The 19,554-nt window shown below is 31.2% G+C and overlaps 3 protein-coding genes across 3 annotated transcripts; 1 reads left to right on the top strand and 2 right to left on the bottom strand.

Moving 5' to 3' along the window:
• Positions 1-1,095: 1,095 nt before the first annotated feature.
• LOC129317215 (grpE protein homolog 2, mitochondrial-like) lies at positions 1,096-3,316 on the bottom strand. The gene is made up of 5 exons (XM_054961584.1): positions 3,299-3,316; positions 2,713-3,192; positions 2,441-2,608; positions 2,027-2,155; positions 1,096-1,493 (listed from the first exon to the last, which is right to left on the bottom strand). Exons 1-5 carry the CDS (start codon positions 3,314-3,316, stop codon positions 1,413-1,415), a joined length of 876 nt encoding a protein of 291 aa, XP_054817559.1. The 3' UTR covers positions 1,096-1,412.
• Positions 3,317-8,571: 5,255 nt separating this feature from the next.
• On the top strand, positions 8,572-11,767 carry LOC129317214 (GDSL esterase/lipase At4g26790-like). Its single transcript, XM_054961583.1, has 3 exons — positions 8,572-9,080; positions 9,796-10,285; positions 11,528-11,767. Exons 1-3 carry the CDS (start codon positions 8,697-8,699, stop codon positions 11,728-11,730), a joined length of 1,077 nt encoding a protein of 358 aa, XP_054817558.1. The 5' UTR covers positions 8,572-8,696; the 3' UTR covers positions 11,731-11,767.
• Positions 11,768-12,585: 818 nt separating this feature from the next.
• LOC129319022 (upstream activation factor subunit UAF30-like) lies at positions 12,586-14,721 on the bottom strand. The gene is made up of 3 exons (XM_054964055.1): positions 14,583-14,721; positions 14,036-14,237; positions 12,586-12,896 (listed from the first exon to the last, which is right to left on the bottom strand). Exons 2-3 carry the CDS (start codon positions 14,207-14,209, stop codon positions 12,768-12,770), a joined length of 303 nt encoding a protein of 100 aa, XP_054820030.1. The 5' UTR covers positions 14,210-14,237; positions 14,583-14,721; the 3' UTR covers positions 12,586-12,767.
• Positions 14,722-19,554: the final 4,833 nt, after the last annotated feature.

The raw sequence follows: 19,554 nt of genomic DNA on the forward strand, positions 1-19,554 counted from the left end.
ACCTGAGCCTGGGTAAGTTAATTCCTGCAAGGCTGCATTTGGCTTTGTGCATGACAAGACGATTAACAGGGGATTGCAATGGAGGCTGCATATGGCTAAAGCACGCGAGTTTGAGACCAGTGCTAGCTGGTAACAAGTTGCTTTTAGTTTTTGTTCTTTAATTTCCATCACGAGTCGTGCCTGAATTACCAGCAGCACAGATACATGGGGGAGTGATGGGGAAAAATGCGTTGAAGAAATTGACTAATAACTTTTTTTTTTTTGGGGGGGGGGGGGGGCAAAATAACTATAACTTCAAGAGTCGAGACATAATTTTTCTCTTCGGTTTTTTCATATTGCTCTTATTATTTAAACAACTTACTGTATACTTACAAGACTTCGTTTACCAAAAAAAAAAAAAATAGACTTCCTAATACTTCCATTTCTTTTCCCCTTTTTCCATCATCTCCAATCCAAAAATGGCCTAAGGTAAGTTGTTAGAAAATTAATTATTTGTTCCATGAAAAAAAAAAAGAAAATTAATTATTTGATTTCTATGATTTTCACTCAATTTAAACTCTAGTCCTTAAGTTTTTAACTTGATGCAAGTCAATCCTGTATACTTAACTTCAATGATTCCATTAAAAATTAGTCTTTCAATTTAAAATTTTGCAATTATATAATTATAATAAACAATTGGCCCTAACATTCAAGAAATAATCTTACCCCTTCTAGTTTTATTTTTATAGTTAAAACTGTAAAAGACTAAGTGTTGAAAATTAGTCCAATCATTAAAACAATTAAAGCATCAGTTCACGAATTAATGATTAAAAACATAATCAAACCAATTATAAACAAAGCATTTTATTGAATTAGTCAAAAATTCTGATTTTTTTTTTTTACCAACTCAACCGGACAAGCCCACAGCAATTTTCATACTATGGTAAAGGCAGATCAAATCGAAGTTCAAGATCTGAATTCTAAATGAGTGAAAACTATTAGCAATAAATAATTAATTTTCCCAAAAATTAATCATTTATTGATTTTACAATAACTGATTTCTGTCATTTACCAGTGTGCGAGTGGATTATAGAGGTAGCGTAAGTGACACTGGCGTTGAAAGACACCTGGAGGGGCTATCCAGGCCAAAAGAGCTCTACTTAATGAATCTGTATAACTTGAAATAGCAACACAACAAAAATCTCAACCATATAATGGCGCCTGATTATTTCAAAACAATACCAGTCTTCTTCTAAGATCAGGACAAAAGAATAAGTCTAATGTGTGGTGGAAAATAAAGTCCTTTAATCTGGAGGAGAAGATTCACATGCTTCTAAACGTACAGATTTCAGTTGTTCCTTCAAACTGAAATACCTCAAACCATATCAAATAAGGTCCCACTCAGTCATTTCTGCATTTTTCCAGAGCCCTCATCAGTCTTTATCTTCCTCCACTGCTTGGGTCACACCGACTTCTGCTGGACGAAGAACTCGATCATAAAGCATATATCCAGCCTGTAAACACAGCCATAGCATTTCTCTCTTAATTCATGGTTACAATATCCTCGATGAACCATTCAAAACAATCCAAGAAAACGACCCCAGGATGACCCCAGTAATTCCATCTTTAGAAGAAACAACTCTCAATGAGAAAGGAATTATAAAGTAAAATATACTAATATTAAAGCAATCTCAATTACATAAAAAAAAAAATCTTAAAGCATATATCCTGCCCGCAACATGCCATAGGAGAGATTTATTCATCACGTTCTCAATCACCTGAAGGAATACAGAACATAACCAAGAAATAGACCATACTTATCCTAGCTTAAGGGAGAAGAAACACCTCAGGGGGAAAAAGGAATTTAAAATGTAAACACCTATCAATAAACAATAACGAAAGCAAAGAAAAAGCCTATCAACGTAGCAACAACTTTTTGACACATAGAAGTCAACCCAGACATTTTAGACATGAAAATACAGGTTAAAAGTTTAGGTGGTCAAAAAAATTTTGTATTCAAAAACAAACTGCTGCTGTTGTATATTACCTTCAGAACGGCTGCAACAGTGCCTGGAGGTTTGGTGCCATCAGGGATTTGGAAGACAGCATTATGCCTGTGTGGATCAAATGGTTCATTCGTAGGGTCAAATTTTTCTACACCAAACTTTCTCAGTACCTGAAAACAGAATCAGTTGTCAACAGCAAAGAGTGAGCCCATGAAGAACTTTTACTGCAAAGCACAATATTTCGAACTCCCATAGATGCAAAACACAAGTTGCAAAAGCTCATAATAAAAATTGGAATTTAAAAGGATTTCTTAAAGAGATATACTTTAGCCAGGGAATTAAATGAAATCACAATAGTTTAAGAATGTAAATTACTCAAACAATATGGATACTGGATAAGTTTTGATTTGCACAATTAACAGCCGCAGAGACACTACATAAAGAGAACTTCCTACCTCAGCTAGCTGTTTATCAGTCATTTCAACACCTTCCAGAAGTGTTTTAAGGATTGGCACTGCACCAGAAGCGTCTTTAAATGTATCAATTTTTGAAAAACTTTCCTTTACGACTGAGGAAGCTCTCCCCAAATTGTCTGCAACATCTAGTAGACTCTTTGCAAAATTCTACAGTACATTAGACATGAGTTAGCACAAACTTGAAAAGGAAATAATTTGGGAGCATGAATATAGGATAAAGGCAAGAGAGAAAAAAGAATACAACAACAAACCTGGACAGCAAATTTTTTTGAATTCTCCGCTTCACGCCTTGTCCTGTCCATGACATTTTCCATCTCTGCATAAGTACGTAGAACCTTATCCTGCATTTTCTCAATCTCTTTGTGCTTCAACTTCAAGAGCTGTTCTTTCTCAGCTACAAGCTTTCTTAAATCATCCCTGGATAAATCACATTCACTCTCTGAATCTGAATCAGAATCAGAAAATGCAGTTCGTTTAGTAGCTCTCCTCCTTTTGCCAGACTCAGACTGAGATTCTGAGACAAAACCTGATTCTTTGGTTTGGTTTGCAGCTTCGGAATTTTCAGCCTGATCACTTACATTTGCTTCATCACTAGTTTTTCCAGGATCAGCACTCGCATTACCCTGTTCCTTTTCATTGGGTTCAGGAGATGCAGATGAAGAAAATCCACATCTTGGAGTAGATGATGCTTTTATGGGTGGCCACAACGAATTGACTTGAACTGGAATCCGCTGAAATTTTATAAAACATACAGGGAATTAAATGAGAATTTTACTAACACACTACAAGATGAAGATTTATAAGTGAAAGAATTGGATGCTGAAGAATATTGATCACTGTGCAATTAACTCTCATAGTGTTATTTACAAAAGAAATGCACGAGATGCGGAAGTCCCATTGGCAATAGCCCCTTCAGCTACAAAATCCAGTTTAAGCCACTAGCAAAAGATTAATTCAAATAATTGAAGTTATAAGATAAAGAGGTCAAGGACGGCTTGTTGCATTTGGATTCGAAGACTAACCATTTAAGTGTCAAAATAAAGTCTTTCCATCACAGGAACCAAAATTAGACAACAAAATATTCATTATCTAGCTCTATAAAAAAAATAAGAAAGTTAAAAAAAAATATATCAACGCAATCGAACATAAGTGAGAAATAGAAAATACACTGAAACAGATGACAAACATGTTGCATGCCTGATCATGGACTCCTTAAAAAGTAAAAACCCGATATTCTACGAACCTCAAAAGGCCTAATCTTATAATCAAATATATCGTGTTTTAGAGCTAGAATCCTAATCTAAGATACCATCACCCCAATAAAAAAAAAAATCGAAAACTCAACCCTTCTTCATAACCAGTGCATAGTCAAAGACAAAACAGTAAAGCAAATTCAAAAAATGAGAATCGCGGTTGAAATATAGCCCGTTCAACATTTATTCCTAAAACCCTAGCAAAACCCTACGATACAGAAATGGGTAAAAAAAAAAACTTTTTCCATTGATTCTAGCAACATACCGCATTGGGAGATGGAGAAGAAGGGAATGAAACTGACTGGAGAGGGTAGACAAGTTTTGAGGCCTTTCCCAAGCAGAGAAAAGCGGGGAGCTTCGGGAGACACTCCTGGAAACTCGAGAGAAAACCCTAGAGAGGAACATCGCTTAAGAAGAAGACGATGAGGAAATGGAACTGCTTGAGCTTAAAAAAAGTTGCAAATGGGATTCAGTTTAGACAAAGGCAGGAAGCTATTCTCAGTTCTCAGACCAGCGAAGAAACAAGAGAAAGGACGAGATGCTTGAGAGAACGAAAATCTAATACGGCTTGAGAATTTTAGGGGTTTTGAGATTGCCCCTGTCGTTTAGGCGTTAAACGATGACGACAGTGGCATTTTTAGAAGCTTCAGATTTTTCTAATTAATTCTTAATTAATTTAAAATAAAAAATTGATGGAAAATTGGAAATTACATAACTCACCAGTAATAAATAGTGTGGCTTATTTTATGATCGGCATAAATTAATAAATTAGTGGAATTATTTACTAATAAACTTTTTGGTCTTTTGGCCAAATTTACTAATCAGCTTAAAGAATATGTAGTTTTTTTTTTCAACAGTGTTTTTTTTATTTTTGGTATGATCTTCTTTCACAAGTCATAATAGTTTTGCAAACGTCTATAAAGTTTTTTACTCTTTTTTTTTTGGACTTAATTTGGATAGTTGAGAAATGGAGATGGGAGAACACAAGGAATAAAAACTTTTTCTTTCCCGGGTAAAGTACCAATCGTGAAAATTTTATACTTCTTTGTTAAAAAATATAAGACATTTTTAATCGAATCTCATCCTTAATAAAATAGTTATCTATTTTTCAACCAATCTATCTTTTCATATTTATCTTTATTAAATACTTTACAATAAATATAAAATTATTATTAATAGAGACACTTTAAAAAAAAGACAATAATTATACCTTAAAAGATTAAAAATATTTTATATTTTTTAACATCTAACTTTTTTTAAAAAATATTTATATTTTTAAATTGAGGGAGTATCAATCATATCAAGAATAATTTCAACTGCCACTGACCTAGGCCCAATTATTTTTTCCAATCAGGCCCAATATAATATGTTACTTGAAAGAAACCCACACAATGGGAAAGGGATTAAACTGAGTAACCGACAGTGTTTAATTGTTTATAGACAAAATCATACCAACAAAAAAATCACTGAAAAATCACATTGAAAAAATATTTCTATTTGGATTTAATAATACCTAAATTTGGTGTAATCATATTGAACATAGGAACAAAATAATTTTTAAAAAATTAGAAAAAAAGAGGAAGGGACCATCGCACTGATGAAGATTCCATAACGGATTCCTAATATGTTCATGGAATGAAATAAATCTTGACAAGAACACTCACATCTTAGCTACTTTTATGGAGTACCATAGTAAGTTGAAGGATGCAATATGGAGAAACAAGATGGACCTATTCTTGATGGGGCTAGAATCCATCAACAGATGATTGGCTAGAACTTAATGTGAATGATACTTTCTCCAACTTAATAGTAGTTCTAGATGTGGTATGCTGATTTGTGACTCCACAGGAGAATTTAGAGCAGCATTTCTTTATAAGATGAATGATGATGACCCACTCTGTGTTGAATTGTGGGCTTGTATATGGGGTCTTAAATTGGTTTTAGATATTGGCTATAGGAAGATTATCATGAAATGTGACTATTTGGAGGTGATCGATGCAATACATGATGACACACCCCTTGAACACTCAAGTGCTGGAATTATCATTGAAATTCGAGCACTTTTGGTTCGAGAATGGTGGTGCAAAGTAAGAAAATTTTGAGAAATGCAAATGAAGTTACTAATATGCTTGTCAAGATGACTCTTTCTTGTGTTTTGATTTTCATCCTGTCTTCCCTTCCTTTTGGCTTAGATGTAATCCTGGTACAAAACATTAGTATGTTGTCTGTTTCTGTTTGTCCCCTTGTTACCAAGGGGGGGAAAAAAGAAATAAATAAAACTTAGAAAAAAATGCCCGACTTAATGAATATTTTTCTATTATTAATATTACAAGTATTTTTTAATTTACAACACAAATAAATGTTTAATCTTTAACTAACTAAACCGTACAATTTTTCAAAATCAGAAGTAAATATAATAAAAATATTTGATTTGAAGGATGTTATAATTATTTGTTGGATTTTTTGTTATTACAACATTTTTTCATCGAATTAGATATCGAAAAGACATTCTCATCCCTTTAATATACATGTCAAATATCCAAATCTAATCATTGAATGGACAGCGATTTATTTAATTAAAGATAATTCTCATTCTCGTTTTCGATCTTATTCTCATTTTCAAGCCAACCTAACAAAAGTTACTTTGTAGATGAGCTTAACAATGGGCACAATCTATTATCGTATTTAAATCCTGCGAGTGACTTAAATTCACTCGCTTAATGAGTATTTTAATCACATTTATGAGATTTTATCAACACTTAAAAATTATTAAGATTTATTTTTTTCAAAAAATTCAAAACAACTCTAATGAACTGAGCACACCTCATGCACATTGTTTCCCTCCAAAAATTTGAGTTTTGATGCTTTTCAAATGTCACATGATAAAATCTTTTACATCCATTCAATTTATAACTTAAATAGTTATTATCACATCACACAGGAGATTTATTGAATGAATGAATTTGTACCACTCATTAAATTTAGAAAAAAAATTATATACTTAATCTTATATATTAAATGTGCTTATTTTCAATTAAACTAATACATGTGTATCTATCACAGATTATTTATTTTATAATAAATTTTTGTTATTAATATTATTAACAAATTAAAATTCATATGTCTTGATTTAATTGAATAAAAATATATTAAGCATATAAGGATAATTATATAAGTATTGTCCTTTGATCTAAATCCTCCATTATTAGACCCATTGGGCGTGAATCTAGGAACAATAATCATCAACACATGTACAATCTTTTGTTTTATTGGGAGAATGTGAGGGCCTTCAGAGGAAAGACAAAATAGTATTGAGGTTCGAAAATAACTGAAAGTTCATCAATGCATCACTATAGATTGATTGATTCACTTATGTATAGATGAATTTTCGGTTGTATTATCATTCTCCCTATTTTATTTATCATTTTATATTCTTTTTAACTTTTGATTAGTCTATTTCAGAATATACTAATAGTAATTTTGAGAGCAATTTTTTGCCGTAAAAAAGATGTTCTTAATATTGTAATAAAGGATTATTGAAATATTATAAGCTAAAACCAACAGTGGAATAGGTGAGTCATATTTTATTTGTGACTCCATGCAACCTGTAACGTCAACTTTCCCGTGATGGCCTTCGTGAACTATTTGCGCCGTTTTGCCCATAACCACGTTTTGTGACAAGAAACCTTTTATATTTGTCTCTTGCCAATGCCATTATTCATTGGTTCATTATTTTTCTTCTGCAACCAGAATTTTCTTTAAATCTTTAAGAATGTGGAGGAGATACATATATTTTTTTTAAATTGACTAAATTAAAAAATTCAATTTTTTAAAAAATTAATTAAACCATTTTAATGTCAAGCTACAGTAAAAAAATTACGAAAAAGCTGCAATAAAATTTAAATTGTTAAAGTTTGATTTAAACGGTTCAAATCAAATACACACACTTAGCATGATTATTAATTCTCATCAACGAGCATGCATGAATATCCCTCATCAGTTCATGACTAGACCGATCATCGAGCTTTGCTGCTTGAATCAAGAAAGCTCTTTCAATTTTTTTTTTTCCTTTTTGCATACACATATATTCCAACTCCTCATAATTAAGTTCTCCCTCCATCACAAATTATAAGAAACTTTTTAGATAAAAATTTTATACATCAATAAAACTCATTAAATATATTTTACAATCTTATTTTTTCAAGATAAAAATATAAACTTTTAAAAATGCCCTTTATTTAATACTTCATTGATAAAAAAATTAAAAAAAGAGAATATATGGTAAGAGTAATATTAAAAAAGTATCATTAATAAAATTTTATTTTTGTCAAAGTGTTTTATATTTTAAGACACTGAATTTTCTTTAAAAGTGTCTTATAATTTGAAATAAAAGGAGTATAATATAAGTTATTAGATAGTTTAATATAACTTTTTTATTATTAGTAAAATGAAAGGCAAAAACCCAATAGTTAAAACAATAGGATCTGCAAGATCAAAGAATGTCGCATGCTAGTTTATGATTCTAACATGATATCTTCGCATCATTTTGCATTTGATAAGCATATCGCAGGAGCCCATTGACATAAATGTCGGCTTCTCCGAATACATGATCCTAAGATATATATCAATCGTACATGATTAATCTCCAAATATAATTAACTTGTTGGAGATAATAGTGTAAACGTGTGTGTAACGGTTCAAACTTTAACGGCATAACATTGCATTATTTATGACCGACTTGATATAATTTATACCACGAATTTGCGTAAATGGGACTCAAATGCGCCTTTTGTAACTAACAAACACATCAAAACACTCCCATTGATATCAAAAGAATCAAAATCAGTCCGAGGACTCCATTAATTTCCGGCTCCAACAACGACCTGAAGTCTGATATTTACAAAGAATATTGTTGATCACATAGGAAAAAGATCAAGAACAAGAAGACGACGGGGACGACTACGACGAAGACGAAGAGGTAAATGGCTTGCACTTGCAAATTAGCCATTGATAGTATTCTCATAGTTCATGTTATACTGGGAATTGTGGTGTCTATCATCACATCTGCCAAGGTTCCGGCGATTATAGTGTTCGGAGACTCGTCGGTGGATGCGGGGAACAACAATTACATACCGACGATTGTGAAGAGCAACTTCGAACCGTACGGTCGAGATTTTTACGGCGCCGAACCGACGGGCCGTTTCTGCAATGGCCGTCTTCCAACGGACTTCATCTCCGAGGCATTTGGGATAAAGCCGGTCATTCCTGCGTATTTGGATCCTAAGTTCAACGTCTCCGATTTTGCCACTGGCGTTTGTTTTGCTTCCGCCGGAACCGGCTTTGATAATGCTACCTCCGATGTCCTTGTAAGTATCATTAATCATGATCATTAATTCATTAAAAGAGTTTCAACTACTTTCCACCAAAAAAAAAAATCAAATATCACCATTTAGTAACATCGTACTTATAACTAATTACTGCAAGTTAATATAAGGTATTTTTAAAATTATAAATTATTTTAATTAATTTACACTCTCAATAAGTTTGTTAATATAATTTAAAATTACTAAATGGGAGAGTATATAATATAAACGAAATTTCATTATTTTTTCTTGGAGAAGATAATATACTCAATTTTTCAAATTTCAGATTCCGCCTAGTTGATAGTCCATGTATAATGATATACAACATAATTTTGCATCTTAAAAATACTCCATATCGATAAGAAAAACATTTAATTAAGTATTTTTTGTGATTAAGAGAATATCAAAAGAAATTGTTAAAATTTAAATAAATACGGTGATCTAGTTAATCAATATTAATTCACATCTAAATTATTTTAATAGTTTTTACGTGAAAGCAAGCACACACTAATAGTATATGCACCAGTTTAGTTAATGTATATACATATTTAGATAAGCTAAATTGCTATTTCTAACACTTCCACGCGTACCAAAAGATATTTATTTAATTCTCGGAGAGAACGAATTGAAAATAATTATTATGGGTAGGCTCATGTTTACATTCGTTAATCTTTTTATATATACTAAATGTATTATATACATTCATCAATGTTTTCAGTCAGTGATACCTCTATGGAAGGAACTAGAATACTACAAGGGATTTCAGAAGGAGCTAAAGGACTATGCTGGAGAGGAGAAGGCAAAGGAGGTTATAAGAGAATCACTGTACCTAATCAGCATAGGGACCAATGATTTTCTGGAGAACTATTACTTACTTCCCAAGAGGTCATCAGAGTACTCTATTGAAGAGTACCAGAAATTCTTGCTGGGAATTGCAGAGAGTTTCATAGCAGAACTTTATGAGGTAGGAGCAAGGAAGGTATCCATAGCTGGGCTTCCTCCAATGGGGTGTCTGCCTCTTGAGAGAACCAGAAACTTCATGTTTGGGAGTGAGTGTGTGAAGGAGTACAATGATGTGGCAAGAGATTTCAATCACAAGTTACGAGATTTGGTGTTGGAGATGAACCAGAACCTCCCTGGGATTCAGTTTGTCTTTTCAAATCCTTATGATATCTTGTGGGACATTATCCAGAATCCTGACTTTTTTGGTAAGGAAGCTTCTCATTATTGACACACACACACTTCCTCTTATCCTATTTATAAGACACAGGAACAACATTTTTTTTAGATCCTATTTATAAATTACATTATTAAATTTTAATCAAAAATTACTTTTTTTACCTTCTATTGAATGTTAGAGAGAGAAAATATATTATTAAAGTATATATATTTAATAGGACCAAAGTTGAGAATCTTTTAAATTTTTAGACAAAGTTAACAAGTTTTAAAGTTTTATTTAATTTTGACGAAATATATTAAAAGTGACTTAGAAATAAAATCGGATCAATATATAATTTGTAATTTTTCTATGTTTGAATTGGGTTTAATCTTTGATTCACTTAACCGCAATAGCATACACTTGAAGAGAATTGCACTTACTGATCTTAATTTTCGCTTCTTATATGTAATTGTTTATTAACCATTGTATTGTAGTGTATTGATGTTTGAGTAATTGGTTGAGGAAAAGATTCAATTTGGGAGAAAATGGCAAATGGAGATTCAAAGAATATGATTATTTTAGAAGAAACTGAGATGGTAATCTACACATGTGGGTTCCAAAGCAAATGCGATATTACGTGCTTTGGTAGAAAATAACATGAAATCTTCTATAAAAATTGAGAAATAAGTTACATTACTATGATTTGTCAATATTTCAATTTGATATAAACTTTAAATTTTGTTTATATTGATGAGTTTGATATTTAATTAAAACTAGATTATCGATCATTTTTACATAAATTCAGTAGTATAAAGGATAAATCTATTTATTTATAAAATTTCTTACATTTCAAAAAAAAAATACTATCTAATAATCCACATTGTTTACAAACAATTAATCATGCAGTTTACTTATTGCACTTGCGAGTGGCCTAAAAGCTAACTATATTTTAAAAAAATTATTCAAAAACCGATTTGTTTGATACAAAAGCTGTCAGATTAGATACATCAGGTTTCCAATAAATGAAATATTCATAATAGTAGATGTGGACTTGTAAGGTCAGACCAAACCAAAACAGCATGAGCATGTTCTGGCAAGTTGTTTCAGTTATAATATTCTGATTTACTTGTTATTTTATATTTGACTTGCATGAGTTCTTTTTTTATTATTAAAAATTAAAAAAAGACAAAGCAAAGCAAAACAAAACCTTCTCATAATTCCATACTTACAAAATGATGCTTAAATTTTGTCACAAGACTATTACATTATGATTTTTGTATAAATAATGCAGGATTTGAAAATGTGGCAACAGCATGTTGTGGGACAGGATTATTTGAGATGAGTTACTTGTGTGATAAGTTTAATCCATTCACTTGTACAGACGCTCATAAATATGTATTCTGGGATGCCTTCCATGTCACCCACAAGACTAATGCCATTATTGCTGATCATTTGTTTCATAATTATCTACTTCAATTTCAACAATTACCATAGTATAGGCATTGTCCATAAACATTTGTTGTATATGTGATAAAATTAGAGCTTATTTTGGTTGTAGTTTTTTAATCGTTATTTCAGTAATCATATACCCAAGTATAACTTTATCTCCATTTTTTTCAATATCAACTTCAAAAAAATGAGAACTTAATTTATCATCTACCTAGTTCCCCAATTTTTTTTTTTTGGCCAAAACCTAGTTGCCCAATTCGATTCATACATATATACATATTATGTATGAATGAATTAATAATGACAGCCAGTAGAAAAATAGATAAGTGAATTAACTCAAGATGCTAGAGGAATAAAGAGTAAAAAAGCTTGGTTTTTTGTAGAATGAAGACGGTCAAATGGCTTGAGGGATTGAGGCTTATTTAAGAGCTTTATGGAAAATGAAATATGTGACTAATGAGTCGGTGGCGGTTGGGAAATGATGGGCAAATGAAATAAAGTATTACCAAACGTGAAACAAAACCACAAAAATGGGAGTCACGCCTTTCCAAGACCACAAGTTGGAGGACTCTAGTAATTTGGGTGTGTTGTGAGATAGGAAATGGAAGCTTGAATAGAACCTTTGAAGTTTGAAGCATACAAACAATAGTTGGATTTTTTGTTCAACCCCTTCCATTGTCAAGATAGGAAATGGAAGTTTGAATAGCACCTTTGAAGTTTGAAGCATACAAACAATAGTTGGATTTTTTTCAATCCCTTCCATTGTCAAGAAGTCAAGAACTTATTCTTTCCTGTAAAAAAATAGGTGAACAGAAGTTGTTTCTTGTTGACGACTTTATGTTTCTCAATTCATTTTTTTTTTTAATTCCTTTCAACTCTACAATCCATTCAGCCTCTAAGTTTAGTCTGGTGGTAAGCAATGTGAATAGTTAGCAAGAAATGTTGGGCTCAAACATCTGCTCCATCATGTTCTAAAAGATAAAGATAGCATGCAAATAGTAAAATATAAACTAATTTGGATTCTCATCTTGCGCAAGAGGCTGCTTTCTAAATAGGCAGACAAGGTGATTGATATCATACATTTACTTGGGTGCTTTTGGAAAATGCAGCTTGATCAGTTCAGGAAGTTCTGCCAACTCAACTTGAGATCTTCCCGACAGAATACTCTTCAACTTTTCATCACAGTTCACCACATTCTTATTGTTCGCATCCTACAAAATTAAAGTAACAACTCCTAATTTAGTCACTTCTAGTGAAGATAAATATGAATAAAAATTAAAAATACCCAACACGTGACTCAGAGCTCAACATAAATAATGCTGTATGCTACACATTGTACATTCATAACTTTCATTTAAAAAAAAAAAATCCAGGCTGGTAAGTTGAAAAAATTGGATCATGTAAGTTTAAATATGTCAGAAGAAATTTACTCAATTTCTGAGTGATCTTTCATCAACACCTATGGGTCAAACAAGACATAGAAATGAAACAGGTAATATACAAGTAACCTCTCAAGTTTAACATAGATATGCTAGAACACTTGCTCATGAACATTACACTATCAGATCAGTAGGAAGCTTTCCAACTCTCAGAGTCTTTTTTTTTTTTTTGGATGAAACCCTCTTAGTTTCTTAATTGCAAACAGCAGAAGAATGTCGCTCCAATAGTTCATTATTTCTCTCTCCTACCTTTTATTTGTTGTCCACCATTTTTTTTTAAAAAAAAAGATGCAATATTAAATTCGATTCAAAGTTTAAAAGCAAAACCAGGGTATTTTTCATGAAACCCCGGATTCAGAGCTACAACTTTACACACTTAAACTTCTCATTTAAGGAAGAACGTCTTACGCTTCTGTGATCAATAACAGAGGGAGAATCTGCATTTTAAGTAACTTCAGCATCCAACCATACCTCAAACTCGAAATGACATTTTATGAAGATAAAAAATATATATATATAAATATTGATAACATGTATCAAAGAAGATGATGTTTCTGAAAAGACTAAACCCCATTTTGGACCCTCTAAATTTAACCACAATATCTACTGGCTCAATCAAAAAAGTTTTTTTTTTTTTTTTTTTGCATCTCTTTAGCATTCAAAATTTCAATTTTCTTACAACTGCATAGAATATTCGATCCCCCAAAGATCATACAGTAACACCATAGTGCCTATTTTTGAAATTAGAATAAATTTTGAATTTTGAGTGTTAAATCGATTTTTGAATAAAATCGAGAGAGCATATCAACACTGCTTTATCTTTTGAAGGAAAAACGAAGTTTAAGTCTAATAGAAAATGAGTTCACCAAATGTAATAATGCAAATCAAGAAGACGAGAGAGAAAATGAAACCTGGAGATTATTCGTTTTGATGTAGGACCAAACCCGCATAAAACAGCCTAACCGAGAAATTTGAGACTGACCCACAAACTCTCGAAGTGTTGAGGGAAGATTTACAAGGTCAATCAAATTAGCTAGCTTCTTTGGATTATCAGTGATGGTCTTCTTCATCCGCTGCGGAAGCATTCTTCTGTATCCACAAATCGCTCAAAACCTGAAATTCCCATGGAGACAGCCATTCAGTAACATTACTAGACTGCTGGATCAAAGTAAGCAAACAGCAGATTCATAAAAGCGTGTCGCACGCAAATTCTACCACAGAGGCGGCTCTTGCTCGAGGTTCCATCGCGATAGGAGAGCAGAGGTGGTTTTTAAATTCACAAGTAAACTCAACACTTCTCATAACTAAAAATATAATACAAAGTGCAAAAAAAGGAACGATATTAATATTACTCATAGCGAATTCAAATATTAATATGCAACGCAAGAAGTAAGCGAAGCATCCAGTATAATCCGCAGGCAAAGAAGAAACTAATAGTTAATAAACGAGTATCCTCACCGGCAGAGAAACGCCAGTTCTTAGCCTCTATTGATGTGCAAGGATGCTCCCAGTCCCAAGTCCGAACCCCTTCGATTCTCTGCTTGCAGAGCGATTTGGATTTTGGAGGTCGAACTGGGTCTTTTTAAACGCACCGTTTAATGGTCTTCTAAGTCATTACAACAGGTCACATTACATAAAAACTATAGAGAATCATGTACAAGGATAACACAAAATCAATTGTTGTTGAAATAAAAATATGAGTTATGTTTTTTAATAAAATTTATTATTAATTATTATTTATAAATAATTTTTTAAGTGGCCCTTAGAAATAATTTTTTTATAAATTAATAAGAAAATATTTCTTTTTTAAACAGTTAGAAAATATATATTTTTCTATCATTCACTTATTGTGACAATAAGAAATATTACAAATAAAAAATTATATATTTTAAAATTGTCTGCTATTTATTCAAAATAAAATATTAATCAATAATCAATATTCTCGAATTTTACAAACTGCTAGTAATTCATATTATTCATTCTAGCCCGCTTGCTTCTCCTGCTATTTTAGATTTCCCACCATGCACGGATCCTTATTTAATAAAATAAATAATATATAATAAATTGTATTATTTATAAATTATAAATAATCAATTTTATTTATTTATTTTTTCGAAGAAGGCAAACATTAATTAACGGAACATACATTTTATTTCTTACATTTTGTGCAAGGAGATAGCACAATAAGATGGTGTAGAATGGTAGGGTTCTGCTCCCATCTAAATTTTTGCCCGTACACAGCTCTTATGCATTAAAATGATGGAAAATTTTATATGACCTTTAAATCCACATAAGAATTGACAAAATTTTGTTGTATAATGCTTTAATTTTATTATTCAAACTAACTATCTCATCACACACAACAATTAATATAATTGACTATTACCATTATCAATTACTACCACTATTATTGGTTGCCGTTGTCATTAATGATTGTCATTATCACTACCTCCATTAGCTTTTCCTCATCTCTCATCACCAGTTAGCCGTCATCACTATCACCATATTCACTATTATATCTATCATTATTGACCACTATTATTTATCACCATTGTTGGTTGTCACCACTATTATTATTGCATATCCATCAACACCGCCATTATCATCATTACTATCATTGGCAACCATTGTCATTAACTATCACTCCCGTCACCTCATACGATAATATCATATCATATATCACCAAGCATAAGATCTTATTTAAAATGCAAATACATCATGTTATACAAAATGATACCAAACATGGCATGGTATAGCAAATAAGCCGCATGTTGTGTGTGTATGCTATAATGTCAGAATCTGTCTGATCTCATATTTGTTGTACCAATTCGATCGAGTAGCTCTTAAACTTAGTGTGTTTAGTTTTTAGTTTGTCAAAAGTTAGTTTGATGAAAGTTCATTTTGTAAAAGTCAGTTGTTATAACGAAATTTGTGTTTGAATATATTTTATTAAAAGTCAGTTTGACAAACTAAAAGTTGTTTAGATTAATAAAAATTTAGGTTTTTAAAATGTACTTTTAAATATGTAATGACCAAGAAGGACATTAATTTATGATAATTAATAATTTTTATTATACAATGTAATATATTAAAAATGTTAAAAAATGCAAGGATAAAAATATAAAATTTAATATTGGAATAAATTATGTAATCATTTTACTATTTATGTATTTTATTTATTTATTTTACTATTTATTATTTACTATTTATATATTTTATTTATTTATTTATTTATTTTCAATCTATGAAACCTTTTCGTTTTGATTTGTTTCCTAGTGCTTTTTTTCCTTCCGTCGGAGATTAATATTTTGGGTGTGTAGTTTGAAGACAGAGACGGTTGCATGACAGGAATGAGAAAATATTTGAGGGTATTATAGTCAAATGTAAAATCAGGCACCGGTCTTTAGTGCTTTATATCTACATTTCCATTTCAAAAGCTATCCAATGAAACGTCCAAAATTTCACATTTCAATTGGGTTAAAAAGCCATTTTAAAAAGTACATTTGCTCCCATAAAATTATCTCAAACAACATTTTACATTTCAAAAGTAAAAAGTTACTTTTGAAATGTGAAACGGTTACTTTTGAAATGTGAAACGGTAATTACCCAAATGGTGCCTTAGTCATAGGGATTTTTGAAAGCCTTCAAGCGTTCTGGAATGTCATAATATAACAAAGCATGTCGTCAACTGCTTGTATTATATTTGGTTTCAATTTCTCAAACTTGCGCGTCGTCAAAGTCGGTATTCCCTTTGTACCTGTTTCCAAACATGAGTTTAAAAACATCATCAAAGAAAGACAATGAAGGAAAATTCTTGACAATGGAGTGGGGTTTTGACAAACACAAGTGTTAACAGAATGTAACAATGGAGTGTTCGCATTTTTTCAAATTCATCTTTCGAGTTCTCCACACACACACACACACACACAATTTTGTTATCATGCCCACGGAGCACACACACACAATTTTGTTATCATGCCCACAGAGTGATGCAAGGATGATATCACAAGTTTAAACTCATCACTTATAAATGAAGCTTGTGAGGAAAAGGAACAAACAGAAGTGCCAAGTCACAATTGGAAGCAAACCCAAATGCTACACCATTAAAGTCATAGTCCAATCATCATCCCATGACACCCAATTAGTAATTTCCATGGGCTTCATGAAATTTTTTTTTATTCTATTGCTTGATATTTTTGAAAAACTAGGAGTATTATCACCATATGCTCATACTAATTCGAAACCTAGTGGTGCAGAATCGTTATTACCAATGGTGGCTTCATGAGTACGAGTCTTAGAGATATTTTTATCATTTTTACTAAACATGATTACATATTCTAAGACTTAAACTCGAGACTCTAAGATTTATTGATTCATCTTCTTCAAGTAATTAAACCAAATGCTTCTTGATGATTTTATATAACTTTCTAAGTCAGTAATATCCATGCATATCCATATTTCCAAACCCATAGCATCTGACTCCATGTAGAGCGGTGAAATTGGGCTGAAGTCATTTAAGCCCAAAAATAATTTACGATTAAGCTACTTATTTAAAGAGGTATGACCAAAGTTTAGGCTTAAAATGTCACAAAAAATAATTTAAATTTAAAAAAATTGAAAACATCTTCTTTAAAAGATTTAAAAATTAATTTGTATAGATGACATTTTTTTTTTGCCAACTAATAAAACGAAAAAGTTGCTTTTATAATAACTTAGCGATACGGTTGCCTTATATTACCTTTGGGGATACATGCCACATACATTTCGAGTAAATGAAAACGGATAATTAATATAATAAAAAAACATATTTATAAGATTTGAAATTAATATAATAAATCAAGTACTCTATAAAGATAAAGTTGTCAATTACATTTTTAGATAAAGTTTACATGTTGGATTGCATTTTAGTTTCCAAGGGTTTAAATAGGTGAAATTTTAATTTATTAGATAAAAATTGATGTTGGATATTGGCATGATTAAACTTTTGAAATCTAAATCAAATAGATTTTTTTTTATAAAAAATAATAATATGTCAATTTCATTTTAAGATAAGATAATATCGGAAGCAATTATTAAAGATAAAAAATAATAATATATATTTCACTGCCTTCTTTTTTTATTTAGAGCGCAGCAAGAGTCTCCACACTTCCAAACCTTGAGAGTAATTATCTTATCCGTTTTAAGAATACCAAATTTGATTAATGGAAAAAGTTTGCCATTAACTTTCAAAATAGTACTAAGTTTCACATTATATAAATAATGATCAACATAGGTTGATTCTCTTGGCAAGACTTACCATGATTAATTAAAGCTAATCAATGTTAATTAAACTATTCAAAAGGTCGATTGATTTTAATTTAATTTTTTTAAAATTAAAAAAAAGCTTTAAAACTAAATTAAAGTGCTTTTGGTGGTTTCTTATGGAGTGATATGATTTTAGAGTTAGAATAGTGAGTGAGTCATTGGCTTAAAAATTAATTAAGTTGGTTTTAGATTACTTTACCCTCTTAGCCTAAAATGAAGAAATCTAGGAAAATTATTTCTAACCTCTTAACCTTCCCAACAACCTTCTTAAGTCTTAAATTAAGGCCCTTTGTTCAATTTATTAGATTAGTTTTAAGCATTGACTAACTGTAATGTGAATTATGCATAAGTGATTTAGCCCTTCCCAAAAAGCATGTAAACTCCCAAGATTATGGTAAGAAAATAAGAAATCAAACATCAACCACTCAAGATTATGATGTGAAAAATGTAAGATGAGACACTAATGAAAATCTTAAGATTATGATAACATCCACTAATATAAGAAAGTACCAAATACAAAAACATAATCAAATTACCAAGTTCTCAACAATAAACACACATGAACCAAAATTATAGCTCAAATACATGATGAAATAATCCAAAATTATGATCTTATAACATCAAGACATTATTGAAGAAAACTAGAGTAGAGTAATTAAAAATTAAAGAAATGTTAAGTGTTTGGCCTCATCCTCTTCCTCCTCCTCTAAGATCCACAAGCCTCTTAGCCTTCAAACTTTATGGAAGACCTTTTCTTCATGCCTTGGCCAAACTAAAACTCAACTATTATTGGTGATGAAAACCTTAGATGAATAAATGGATGAATGAATGGAGACTAAGGTTGTGTGTGTTCGTTTGTTTGGTGTAATGGAGTTGATGGACAAAATTTGTGAAGAGAGATGGAAGAGAAAAGATGAGAGGATGAAAAAAAATGAGTGAATGGAATGAGTTATGGATGAAATTACAATTGATGAGTGATATCTGTGTGAGTTGGTTGAAATTATATGCGTAAATCAAGCCTAAAATAAACTTGGACACAAAGAGGATTAGGTTCAAATTAGAAAGGAGGCATATAACCTGCTTTCAAAGTGATTTTGTTGGCTACAAATCTGATTTTTAAATCACA

Source organism: Prosopis cineraria, unplaced genomic scaffold (genome assembly GCF_029017545.1).
Source record: "Prosopis cineraria cultivar Desert tree isolate PC_DT_omini unplaced genomic scaffold, ASM2901754v1 PC8, whole genome shotgun sequence".
Taxonomy (NCBI): Eukaryota; Viridiplantae; Streptophyta; class Magnoliopsida; order Fabales; family Fabaceae; genus Prosopis; species Prosopis cineraria.

Excerpts from the sequence above, each read along its gene's own strand:
- LOC129317215 (XM_054961584.1), bottom strand. Across the intron at positions 2,156-2,440 it reads CTGATAAACAGCTAGCTGAG|GTACTGAGAAAGTTTGGTGT; the intron begins GTAGGAAGTTCT and ends TTCTGTTTTCAG. Across the intron at positions 1,494-2,026 it reads CTGTTGCAGCCGTTCTGAAG|GCTGGATATATGCTTTATGA; the intron begins GTAATATACAAC and ends CTGTGTTTACAG.
- LOC129317214 (XM_054961583.1), top strand. The coding sequence starts at position 8,697 with ATGGCTTGCACTTGCAAATTAGCCATTGATAGTATTCTCATAGTTCAT. Across the intron at positions 9,081-9,795 it reads ATGCTACCTCCGATGTCCTT|TCAGTGATACCTCTATGGAA; the intron begins GTAAGTATCATT and ends CAATGTTTTCAG. Across the intron at positions 10,286-11,527 it reads CCAGAATCCTGACTTTTTTG|GATTTGAAAATGTGGCAACA; the intron begins GTAAGGAAGCTT and ends TAAATAATGCAG.
- LOC129319022 (XM_054964055.1), bottom strand. The coding sequence starts at position 14,209 with ATGCTTCCGCAGCGGATGAAGAAGACCATCACTGATAATCCAAAGAAG. Across the intron at positions 12,897-14,035 it reads TCAAAACGAATAATCTCCAG|GATGCGAACAATAAGAATGT; the intron begins GTTTCATTTTCT and ends TTAATTTTGTAG.